Genomic DNA, 13,349 nt, shown 5'->3' with positions numbered 1-13,349 from the left:
TTTCTGCAGATGTGTGTTATGTAGTGTCTTTGCACAAGTGTTCACAACAAAGTAAAATTTGTAATAAAGCATACCAATTTCTTTTTCTTCTTTGTTTTTTCTTGGTGTACCCCACAGAGGCTGTGATATCCCACTTGATTAAGTGCTGGACTTTGCAATCTCAATGTGCCTACATGTGATGGGGCATTTTTCTCAAGAAGCTAAAAAACAGACCTGTCTGTGCAGATGTTGTTGTGGCACAAGGAAAGACACTTTACCCTTATTGCTCTCGATGGCATGCAACAGACCTCTAGTATGTTGTTCAATACAGTAGCCACCAGTTAGTTGCTATAGGTAGATTCTATCTCAAAATGACCCAGACCGCTGGCAAATTCTGCACATATGTACATTTTGTAGAATTTGGAAAATCATGTTAGTAATCCTTAACCCGTATGGAGACTGACATTCACTGCTGCCACAGACTTATATCTATATCAAAGTCCATGATGATATAGTTCAGCTATAGAAGGAAAAAAGAAGTATTAGATTCTCAATGTTCATATCAGATTCTCTGGCAAATGTATACCATAAAACTACAACAGACAACAGGCTCAATACAAATATATACAGCTACTCATCTAAGAAAGTAATTCTATAGTGTTTATTTCCAAAACTTACACAGAATTTCCTTATTTCTTTCAGTTTAAAGTAAGTTCTTCACTTCTCAGGAATATATAAGACCTTATCCAGTGTTTTTTTTCCAATAGATATCAAAGTGAAAGTTGAAGCTGTTGAAAGAGATTGTGTAAAGTTTGGTCATCTTTGGAAAGTTAATTTTATCTTTAAACAGGGGTGGGTTTTAAAATCAGTTTGTCACCTTGGGAAGTGCTGTATCACTACCTTAAGGTTTTCTGTCGGTGTGGTGTAGCAGCTTGATCTCATGTTTATGTATAAATTGAGGGACCAGTACAAAGAATAGACTTTGTGGTAGGTTGGCACTAGTAAAACCACTCAGCCATTCCTGGTTCTCCAAGGTCACTGCCCATTTTCCTACAGGAAGTGCGTCTGGTAGTGGTACCCTCATCAATAGTCTTTGCCTGTGTAAGTCATATACACATACTGAATGTTTCTCCAGCGTCACTTGAGTAAATACCACAAACCTATCACCTATAGCCAACATGTCTTGAAAGCGGTGATTTATATCTATATGTTTGACCAATTTTAGTTTGTATTTATGATTCTCTGAGTGTTGTAATACTATATTAAAGTAAGCTATTATACAGAATTTTGTCTGATACACATCAGTAGGTTTCTGGAACACAAAAAACCCACACTTGTCATCGGAGGGTAATGGAATCCTTTTCATGTCTGTCAACACATCGTCAACATGTTGTACAGTCCACACTTCAGATCGTTCAGATTTATGTACAGTCCATACACTTAAATGAGCATTGGAATCATAAGACATGAAACTCTTTATTGATGGAGTCAAATTCTTTAAAAATTGTACATGACAGACCCAGCCAACATGGTGAAAATGAGAAGAGAAGATTATTTCTGCAGTGTAAAGATTCCACAACTTAATGGTACAATCAGCTGATCCAGTCAAAACTAATCCTCTATAAGAGTCACCATCAATGGAGAGAAGACAGCGTACATGACCTTGAAACATCTGATAAAGGTCAAATTTTTGAAGGTCGTAAACAAGGGCAATAGAATCTGATGCTATGTATAAATATTCTTTGTCCATTGCCATGGCACGTACAGCACAGTCTATTGGTACAGAAACTCCATCTTCAGGGGAATCTATCTCTCCCACGAACACTTCTGCAGCACCTTTACCTGAAACAATTACAATTTGTCTTTGCATTTCAAAAACATTTTTGTCGTTTTCTTCATTTAATAACATTGCATGAAACAATGAAGTTTTTCACAATACAGCTTCAGCAAAGTGATCCTGTCTCTAAGACCATGCAGAGAAATGAAATCATATTAATGAGATGCAGCAAAGAGCACCCATTTAATGAACAAACACAGAAACGAAACCAAAAAACCAATACTAACCAGACATCAAAGAGTCCCTGTCTGTAGGACCAAACACACAAGTGAAATCATATTTACCAGACACAGCAAATTGCCCCTGTCTATGGGCCCATAAACAGAAATGAAAACCGTTTACACTTGATACAGCAGAATGCCCCAACCTAAAGAACTGCACACGGAAACAAAACTACACTCGTCCGACACAGCAAAGTGTTCTGTCTGTGAGACCACAGCTAAGTGTCCCTGCCTTTAGGACCACATACAGAAATGAAGTTATAATCACCACACACAGCAAAGCGTCCCTGTCAAAGGGACGATACATAGAAATGAAGCCATACTCACCACTCATCACACACAGCAAAGTGTCCCTGTCAAAGGGACGATACATAGAAATGAAGCCAAACTCACCACTCACCACACACAGCAAAGCGTCCCTGTCAAAGGGACGATACATAGAAATGAAGCCAAACTCACCACTCACCACACACAGCAAAGCGTACGATACATAGAAATGAAGCCATGCTCACCACTCACTACTCACCACACAAAGCAAAGTGTCCCTGTCAAAGGGACGATACATTGTAATGAACCTATACTCACCTGTCACAACTCACCACACACAGCAAAGCGTCCCTGTCAAAGGGACGATACATAGAAATGAAGCCATACTCACCACTCACTACACACAGCAAAGCGTCCCTGTCAAAGAGACGATACATAGAAATGAAGCCATACTCACCACTCACTACACACAGCAAAGCGTCCCTGTCAAAGAGACGATACATAGAAATGAACCTATACTCACCACTCACTACTCACTACACACAGCAAAGTGTCCCTGTCAAAGGGACGATACATAGAAATGAACCTATACTCACCAGTCACTGCAAAGCGTCCTTGTCTGTAGGACCAAACACAGAAATTATCAATGTTTTGCTGGCTGTACTCTCTTGACACATATGACCCACGCTGTGAGGTAGTGAGGAAAGTCTGTCGTCTGATGAACTGATTCCTGTACACATGAGCTGGTTTGTTAAGGACTATCTGTCTCACACCACCAATCTGCCAAACAAGCTCTGTCCATACCTTCTTACAGTGGCTTACACACAAGTTCCAGGACTTGCTGACCTGTATGACATACAATACATGAACAAACATTAATCCATGTTGGTCACTGGAATAGTTATTCTGAACATGACCAGCCGCCCACCCCCCACCCCCCTTACAAAACATTTGGTCAGTACTTAGCATTATGTACAATCAATTTTTTTGAGTCTTAATATAGTAATGACCCTATTTTGGAATGCACCAGGCTGAACTTATACATAAATGTTTTGACACTGGACTTGCTGGGAAAATTAATTAACAATAAGAGCATCCAATTTTGATTTCTGGTCTGAAGTTGAGGCTACTTTCTAAATTCACTCTGAAACAGCTTTTCTTGTGACTAACAGGGAGAATGCTCCAAACAAAAAGGAGAAAGAAATGTAACAGAATTAGTGTGAGTGGTTCCGGCGTTTGTCTAAAATTTTGTGGTCCAAACCTGATTTTGCTACATTTTCTGACAAAGACTATATTTCACACTACGTGCAGGTTATATTCATCTGTCCATTTTATTAAATGAAATGAAGTATGCTAGATATATTATGGACAAGGTTATGCTGGACTAACAACTGACTAAAAGTCCAAACCTCACGATTCTCTCCTGCTGTACCATTTGGAGACTACTAATTATTTCATTAATGAAATTTTGACCAGTACCGGTTTTTTATGAGTAGTATTATCCAGGTGAGACATATGCATCCCAAATCACTGTATAATTGTTATATTTTAGCGGGTCTCAAATTTCATTAATGTTTAAAATGTTGTATTTTTAACTGTTTATCACTTTGTGTCAGCAAAAATAATCCTTTCACAAAAATAAATTGATTCAAAGCATGTGATTGTAAGGCATTCCTTACATGTTATACATACCAAACAGCAGCTGTGTACTGAGGTCGCATCAAGGTAACAAAGAATTTGATCACTGATTTCATTGGGAAGACAGGTCAGAAAATCAATTTTACAGTTCAAGGGGAGATAAGTCTGGGTCAAAAACAACAACTGTTCTGGCCCACAAAGCTGTAGTAATACTTCCATGGTCTGTGTTTTCTCTCCCTCCTTCAATGTTTTGAAATATTCTTTGGTAGAATCTAACCACTTTGTAAAATCTTGTGACTCCATTGTCTGTTACAGTTTCCAAAAAATGTCAAGAGTATATTGAGCAAAATTTCTTCTTTTCAGTGAAGATTTCAGAAATAATAACTGAAATGAAAAGATATAAAAGAGTCAAGAAAGGTAGTTATATGCATCTCACAAACATTTGTTATACAGTTCCTATATTAAACCATACCATTGATATATATATATATATATATATACACAAACATTTTTTCAAACATTTAACATTAATGTTATACTTATCAAAAGAGCCTAAATCTAAGGTGAAAACATAGTGGTTTTCTTTGTACAATTTCATCATATAAAATTCCATATATGGTTATTCTGGGGGGGGGGGGGGGGGGAATAAAAATTAGCACTGGAGGTTTCTAACATCCAGTAAAACTTACCTCAAAGTTTTAATAGAGTTTATTAATATGGTTAAACCAGGGAGTTTTAATCTTGTAATTTTTGTTTGATAGGGTTATCTACATACAAACATTTTGGGAAATAACCTATCTACAAAAGATTGAAACAGGAAGTAAATAAGTTATGATAGCACAATAAACATCACGATGTCCACTACAACAAATCTATCAAGAACCTGGGATGGAATGAACCTTAACAAGTAAGACATTTAACTAACACTTCTTTAACTGACAATAATAGCATGTCAGATGAATTACCATTTACTACAATGGTAAAATTTATCTAAATTTAAAAACATTGACAATTTGTCAATTTTTCAGAAAAGCACAGTCGGGTACATTCTGAAAATAGATTCACTAACAAGTACTTCATTTTACAGTCCGGTTCCTTTCCATTGGATCACATTCTACTGTTTTGTTGTTTTTTTTTTTTTAATTGTAAACAAATTAAGACAACAGATTTGATTTATTGTATTTAAATGAGGTTTATCACATACATGTACATTTAAGTACATATTTCAAGTCAGTTTATTGACAACATGACATTTTTTATGGTTATTTTAAGTACGTATGACTTATTTATACACCAATGTGTCTGGAGTCCAGAAAAGAACAATCTTCTGTAATGAGAGGATGTGTTGACGTTCCTGATGATCTAACTTGGTCAAAAGCAGTCTACTTTCACTTTCACAGCTGAAGCGTTTTTATTTATTTCACTTCTTTCATTGTTAGATGTCATTTTATAGTTTTTTTTCTAAATTGCAAACGAAGAAAGTATTACGTAGTCAATAGTTGTAGATGAGATATATTCATTGTAAAGAAAGTACATACCCATCGGTTCTCAAACCTTTGAATCGGGAGTTAATTCCCTTATTTCCCTTTCGAGGGCGCCACTTCCGTTGCTATTTCTGAAACATGGCTGCCGAATTATTCTTCCTGCTTGATCGTAACAAAAGTGTGACTTATTGACTGCAAAAGAAGGAAAACAGTAAGTTGAAATTCACCTGTCCACTTACATTATTATAACATGATTACAGAATGACGGTTTAATGGCAATACCTATTTCGAACGCATACTTTCTTTCAAAAGCACTTCGTGCTTGAGAACAACTTCCTTCTCCAGACCCACCTTAGTTTTTGCTGATAGAGCACTTGTCCGATATCGAATAAGTATGATTATTGTGTAATTTATTACATGTAATAATTTTGACAAAAATGAGTGCGAATAGCTGAAATCTGAATGACTAAGCAATTGGAATTGAGTATGTATGCCTTGTAGGCACTTGGTAGAGGCACAAGGTGTATTGTGCATGACCCGGCCAAGAGGTGCAGACTATAAAAGCAATATTTTATTTGACTCAGAAATGAGAACATTTGTTTATGTTTATTTACATTATATTATCATATGATTATGATTGAGCAGTGACAAGTATAGTTCTGTCACATAGTATACGGTATAGTAAACATTAAACAGGAATGGATAAAGCTCGTTTTTTACAGGGAATCAGAGATGTACATGAATTTCAACACAACCTCTGAATTTTGGTACATCTGTGTACCAGTAAGTGAGAGACTATGATAAAAGTTTTTGTTATGTTTTCATTCACTTATGTTCATTTATATAAAAGAGTTTTATATCATAGATTCTGACTTAAATGTGTCAAAGTTCACAGGATTTTTATCTGAGATCAGAAAACTTATTGGAATTAAGGCAATGTATTCTACCCGTTGTGGCATACCTGCCAATTTTCTCAATTCAGTTGTGAGTTTACTGATTTTTATTCCTCTGACCTGCCTCCAGATCATATGCATAAAAAATTGGTGTAATCTCCCGATATCAGAGATCCTAGTAGACAATTGGACTCTCAGGGCACAGGAGGGGGTCTTTGTTAAGATGAGGTCATTATACAGAACATTAAGTAGTTATTACAAAAGTACCATGTTCATACTGCCAATTCGGTCAAATAACAAATTCAACATGAAAAACACTTTGAAAAACAACCTTTATTATGTAACAATGTGCAAGCTTTCCTCATTTAATACTAATAATTAAACCAAATCAGTCCTTAAAGAACTTCAAAGTTGGGCATCCTGAGTAAGAAATCTGACCAGAGAAATATTTCACTCAACAAAAAGTTGACTAAAATTACAAGCATGTTTGATTTGTATCTGTCTACAGTTATTTAATAGATATATATTTCACAGTAAATTTATATATTCTAATATCATCGACCATTAGATCTAGATTAAAACATTTTGAATTTTATGAAAGAAGTTATTCATTGCCTCGTTCTCAAAAATTTCAATAAAATGACAGCTTAAAATTTCATATGATAATAATTATCATTTTTTCCTTATTTCAATTGAACAAATTCTTTCGGAAGCATCATATTTTGAAATACATGTCCTTACTAACAACCAAACATATACTGGAAATCATAACTCTTAATATCTGATATATTGTGTGGGTTCAATAAATACTGAAAATTTTCACTTGCAAAAAAAATCAAATATTTTTTTCATTTTTATAGTGTAGTAAAACATACACTTTGTTAATTTAAACCTATCAAAAAAGTATTGATTAACTATACATTAATGAATTTTTCCTTTGTCACAAATGATGTATCACACAAGGTTTCGTTGAGTTAAAAATGTTGTTCTCGCACATTAGAAGTTGGCAGGTATGTTGTTGTTCAATCTTGGTAAACATACCTATGTCCAATGTAAATAACTCATCTTTAGTTGCAATGTCCTCATGTGCCTGAAACGGTAAGTTTTAAACTGTATTAACACTTAAATTTACCCAGTTTCAAGTGGCTTGGTTGTATTTTGTTTTTGTCTATGGTCCCTGTTTATAGTATACATGAATGTAGCCAAAATGGTGTATGCTTTAGAGGGTTGTTGGGCACCACAGTGGTAATGTACTTCCTTTTTGCAAAAATGTTTGGGGTTAGATTCCCCAAAGGGATAAGAAAAGGTATGGAGTCACCTGTCATTGGTTTTTCAAGGGTATTCTGGTGTCCTCCATTATTGTAAGACCTTGGGAGTGTTTCCATCTGGGCCAACAAAAAGTATTAATATAAGTTTGACTCAAAAGATGTTTGACATTTTTTACATTTCATATCCACTTGTAACATTTCTCCCAATTGTCACATATCAAAAATGATAATTTGATCACATCTCCAAAAATAAAGTGACATGGACATAATTATGTCTAACAAAAAAGAACAACGAAACAGGAAATATGGAGTGTTTTTTGAGAGAACAATATATGTGAAGTAGTTCTTGTAGAATTTTTTTCCAGCGAACCTAGAGCACCATTTCACAAATTTTTATAAGTCTACTCAAAGAATAACATGTTTCATTTATACAAGATATTATACCATGAGTTAATAGGATACCTGCTTATTTGTACTCTAATGTGATAACATGAAATTCAATGAAGATGCCTCGCAGCAAACAGTGTTAGGTGAAAGGTTAATGTTTTGAAATTAGTCCAGAACAAAATATCAAATAACTCTTCATATCATCTAGTTGTATTTTGGTAATATGGGATAACATGCCCAAAATTAATTAATTATTAATTATATTTTATTAACATCAAGCACAGTGAGAGAGAGACTCTTGAATCATGTTTTGATTTGAAGTACTGTAATAATTTTGTAAATGCCTAAGTTACTGGTGTTTATTTTGTATTTCAAAAAGAACGGTGTAGTGTGGTTTTTTTCATATTTACATTTAGGTGTCAAGCAGACATTATCCAAATTTTCTTTTAAGAATTTTGATATAATTAGATACTATTTTTGGAATAGTCTAGTGTTAAACACAGAGCAGGAAATATATCAATATTTCAAATATGCTGTCAGAAAGAACTAGACAATGATTTTGTTTGATGGTGCAAATACTTGAGTCTTTTGCATTTCATACTAGCTCCTAAGTTGAATGGTGGTGGAGGGGATGGTATGTCGAAAAATGTTGATATGCAGTGAATATTTGAAGGTAAAATGGTATCTCCATCACCCCCATGAATTTCAGCATTGGTTGTAATTGCAAATAATCATAAGTATTGCCGAAGATGAATATATTGTGCAGTAGTTCTTTTTTATCCAGGTAAGCCCCTCAGCTTCACAAGTACTGTTCAAGATAGTAAATTTCCCCTTCATTTCACCAAGGCTAATTAGAAAAGCAACCATCTGAGAAATGATTATAAGTGCTGAAATAAAAATAATAAGTTGATGACCTACTAAATATGTATAATGGGAAGACAAGTGTTGTTGCATTTTAGACTTGTGAAGTGGGATAGATCTAGAGCTGGTGGGTTGGCAAGGTTTTCTGCACTGCCAGTGTGTTGAACCGGAGTGCTAGGAAGAGAGGAGGATGTTATTGTAGAGTTATATATACTGGCAGTGTTGTACTGGTCTATTACCACTAGTGATGGAAGGTTGATCAGGAAAATTTATCTTACTTCATCACTTTATCTGACAAAACATGGCAGGCAGCATTTAACCTCATTATCCCATGATAAAACAGATGGTTTGGTAGCAGCAGTGGTCCAGTTTGGATGGTTCTCCTAGAGCTTTATTAGCTGTATAGGTGCACAATTGTGGTGTGTTGTCCATGCTAGTGTGCAGTTGCTTGCAGAGGTGTTTTGGGATATAGATTTATAAATTCCAGAAATGATTTTCTCTGGAAGTGTAAGATCTCATCAATCTGCTGAAAATTACAGACAAAGGTAAGATCCCTCAGACTGATAATTGGTTTTATCAATTGATACTGTATAACTGTACTGATATACTATTTAACATCACTTATATTAATATGATATTGGCCATAATGTTGTCACTCTGAATGATGTGACATTACAAATCTGCTTTTAAATATGCAATTGATTGAGGATGAATCATTGATTACATAAAATATGAAAAATCCCCATCTGAATCATATCACTTTATTTTTCTTGTCAATTTAACCATGAAATGCACCTGTAAGCATTTGTTTTATACTCATAAAAAGTATGTTTGAAAGAACAATTTTACTCCTGTGTTATTTTGAAGAACATTTACGTCAGAGGAACTGCACTATATAATTAGCCTACTTTGCACATGACATTTGACAGTAAATGATATATAGGGTATTAGTTGGTAGTTGTTGATGTCTATATTAAGTAAGTACATCTGGCAGACTGTACTAAGTTTTTCATTTAGAATTTAGTATTTCTTTACTGGATATGAGATAAAATGCCATAACCTTTTTATGATAACTAATTATGGAGAGGGACAGAAACAATAAAGTTTACATGTGAAATTGAATTAAATGATTTATTTAATATAAAAAGATGATTAAACTGATCTATAATTTTTAAGGTGAGAACTTGCATTGATTTTTGTTTCATAACAACATTTCTAAAATTTTGATGAGACACATTACTAAGAGATATATTGGATCCTCAAAATTTGATAGAGGCCCGCAAAACAATTGTGAGTCCCGAAAATCAGCAGAGTAGTTATATCTATTTCAAAAATGTGAATTTTCATGTGAGGTATAAGAAGTGTAGGAAACAGGTAGCAAGATCATTTAATCACATGACTCTACATTAAACAGGCATTGTGTGCACAAATGTACCTGTCTCTAATCTTGCCTGCATAACTTACTGTAGATCTTGTTGAAGAATGGCAGTTAATGTGCTGTAACACATTACAAAGCATATGGCTGTGTAAATATACAAACCAGACACTAGGATAGAGTCTTCATAGGTAGATGTCTTCATACTGGTATTTACAGTCTGAGAGGGGAGATGTCTTCATACCGGTATACAAAGTCTTAGAGGGCAGATGTCTTCATACCAGTATATACAGTCTTAGAGGGCAGATGTCTTCATACCAGTATATACAGTCTTAGAGGGGAGATATCTTCATACTGGTATTTACAGTCTGAGAGGGGAGATGTCTTCATACCGGTATACAAAGTCTTAGAGGGCAGATGTCTTCATACCAGTATATACAGTCTTAGAGGGGAGATGTCTTCATACTGGTATTTACAGTCTGAGAGGGGAGATGTCTTCATACTGGTATTTACAGTCTTAGAGGGCAGATGTCTTCATATTGGTATTTACAGTCTTAGAGGGCAGATGTCTTCATATTGGTATTTACAGTCTTAGAGGGGAGATGTCTTCATACTGGTATTTACAGTCTGAGAGGGGAGATGTCTTCATACTGGTATTTACAGTCTGAGAGGGGAGATGTCTTCATACTGGTATTTACAGTCTGAGAGGGGAGATGTCTTCATACTGGTATTTACAGTCTGAGAGGGGAGATGTCTTCATACTGGTATTTACAGTCTTAGAGGGCAGATGTCTTCATATTGGTATTTACAGTCTTAGAGGGTAGATATCTTCATACTGGTATTTACAGTCTGAGAGGGGAGATGTCTTCATACCAGTATACAAAGTCTTAGAGGGCAGATGTCTTCATACCAGTATATACAGTCTTAGAGGGGAGATGTCTTCATACTGATATATACAGTCTTAGAGGGTAGATGTCTTCATACCAGTATATACAGTCTTAGAGGGCAGATGTCTTCATACCAGTATATACAGTCTTAGAGGGGAGATGTCTTTATACTGGTAAATACAGTCTTCGAGGGTAGATGTCTTCATACCGGTACATTATATATAGATTTGTAAAGATCAAGATCACATATCAGTGATATATATATCTAGAAGTTGATTTCTCCGCAACAAGGCATGGGTAGCATCAGTACACTTCTACCTGCTGATAAGAGTTTTATTAATCAAGAATTGCATCAATTTAATTCATGGATTCACTTTCTATAAGAAGCAAAACTATTACTGTATATAATTAAAATTGTCACTTATTTATACATGTATACATAGACTTTTGATCAAAGTATTATTGCAACTACTGAAAGTAGTGATTGTTAATCAAACTGAACACCTGACATGTTGGTAAGAAAAGTTGGAAACTTGTTAGGATCTTCAAAAACTGCAACAAAACTGCAGCAAATCAAACTTTTGAAATTACGACGATAAAGGGATCCAAATTTAGATGGGATGCTTGAATCAGAAAAAGGATAAGGGTACATTTTAATCTTTGCATACCTATGTTAATGAATTCATGAATAATTTGAGAAAGAAAATGAGGTTTACTGTACATAGTAACAACACCTGGCCCCATCTGGTCTATATTTAGATTTTGTAATTGGCGGCTAACTGGTGTGTTGATAATTAAGCTGGAAAACAGCAGCTCGGTGCCTCCTATCAACATTATTCAGAGGTTAAATTTTGTACAAAACAGAAACACTCTGTAGCTCTTAACCCTGACTTAAAAAAGCTTTAGTTTATAATAACGTGATACTTGGTATTTCCTGTTATAGATATATAGTAAAAATGACTGATGGGGAAATATGACATTATTTGTCTTGGTATAAAGTTGGCAAGCAACCAGAATACACATTACATGTACATGTTCAGATGCAAGAAATTTATTTTATGTCAGCAATAATACTTCCAATATTAAACTCTTCTCTAATGCATCTTTAAATTGTTAATATTTTTTGACGACCATGAGTTGTTGTAAAAAGAAAATGCCATACCGGTATGGAAAAGTAATTCCTATGAGACGTCAGATTTACTATTTATCTCCTCTTCAGAAGTATCTTTTCACCTACTAACAATAGTACTGGTACACCCTCATGTCACTGAATCGTGATTATCAACCATGACCAGTACAGATATGAAAAGTAAAATGCTGGGAACAGGCTGACTTGAACACTATCATATAGTCCACCACCATTTTCAATATGTGTTAGATCATATGTTACTTTATGATTAGTGTATAAGGTAATTACTCTGGGTAAAAGTCTCCAAAATTTTTCTCTGATGATGATGATAACCTGTACAGTATTTGTAGACTTGTTCAGGCAAGTCCAGAAAATTTCAAAATTTTGAGGAGACCCAATACTAAGAGATATAGTGGGTTCTCATAATTTGAGTGAGTCCCACCTGAGTCCAAGACTCAAATATTCAAGTCTCAAAAATAAGTTGGTAATAAATATATACATTTTGTATATGTGCTCTAAAGGTTGTCATTTTTTGGGGGATTTAAAAAAAAAAAAAAAAAAAATCAGTTTTTGAGGATAGAATAATAGTTGTGAAAATAGAAACCTTTGAAATAAAACTAATAAAAAAAGTGTAGTCTATTTAATAATTATCATAAAAATATGTCATTCTTGCTTCATACCTTGTAAAACCAAAGGGAGGTGTTATAGATGTATGCTTTGATGTTGTGTAGGCAATTGTTTAGTTGCATATTTCAGTATATTAGCTTGTAAATTGTACATTCCATGGGATTGTAGGTTCTTCTATTAGTCATTAAAAAAAATATTTATTTTTCAAGACATACAAAATGTAGCAGCAATATGAAGGCAATTAGAAAATGTTCTCATATATATTGTTTATATCAAGGTCATCTTTTGAGGAGGGTTGTAATTTTTTAATATTCATTTCTTTCTATCCTGTCGATAATTTGAAGAAAACAGCCATAATATGGCAATCAAACACAGTGTATATGTGATTATAAGACGATGAATCTCCTCTAAGATGTTACCATCTTGCCAGCATGATGAGTTGAACATATGTTAGGATGTAAGGCTTTATTTTTTATGGATAATGAAAAACATGTGT

General features: G+C 34.5%; 2 protein-coding genes across 3 annotated transcripts in view; one reads left to right on the top strand and one right to left on the bottom strand.

Moving 5' to 3' along the window:
• Nucleotides 1–432: 432 nt before the first annotated feature.
• LOC132562389 (F-box/WD repeat-containing protein 2-like) lies at nucleotides 433–4,314 on the bottom strand. Its single transcript, XM_060227129.1, has 3 exons — nucleotides 3,997–4,314; nucleotides 2,901–3,150; nucleotides 433–1,821 (listed from the first exon to the last, which is right to left on the bottom strand). The coding sequence occupies exons 1-3, from the start codon at nucleotides 4,243–4,245 to the stop codon at nucleotides 881–883; spliced, it is 1,440 nt and encodes a 479-aa protein (XP_060083112.1). The 5' UTR covers nucleotides 4,246–4,314; the 3' UTR covers nucleotides 433–880.
• A 1,242-nt stretch (nucleotides 4,315–5,556) lies between these two features.
• Nucleotides 5,557–13,349, top strand: part of LOC132562377 (tyrosine-protein kinase CSK-like) — a 44,153-nt gene continuing 36,360 nt past the window's right edge. The window contains exon 1 of one of the 2 annotated variants that reach the window (XM_060227117.1): nucleotides 5,557–5,637. Coding sequence is in view for 1 of the 2 variants with exons in the window: in XM_060227116.1 (XP_060083099.1) it covers nucleotides 9,325–9,380 (56 nt within the window). In the remaining variant the exon portion in view is untranslated. Of the gene's footprint in view, nucleotides 5,638–9,075; nucleotides 9,381–13,349 lie in introns of those variants that run through there. The other variant, XM_060227116.1, reaches the window with a different exon arrangement.

Source organism: Ylistrum balloti, unplaced genomic scaffold (assembly GCF_031769215.1).
Source record: "Ylistrum balloti isolate Yb309-2 unplaced genomic scaffold, AGI_CSIRO_Ybal_v1 Utg371406, whole genome shotgun sequence".
Taxonomy (NCBI): Eukaryota; Metazoa; Mollusca; class Bivalvia; order Pectinida; family Pectinidae; genus Ylistrum; species Ylistrum balloti.
The sequence above is the reverse complement of the archived record's forward strand: the minus strand, read 5'-3'. Positions and strand labels throughout refer to the sequence as shown.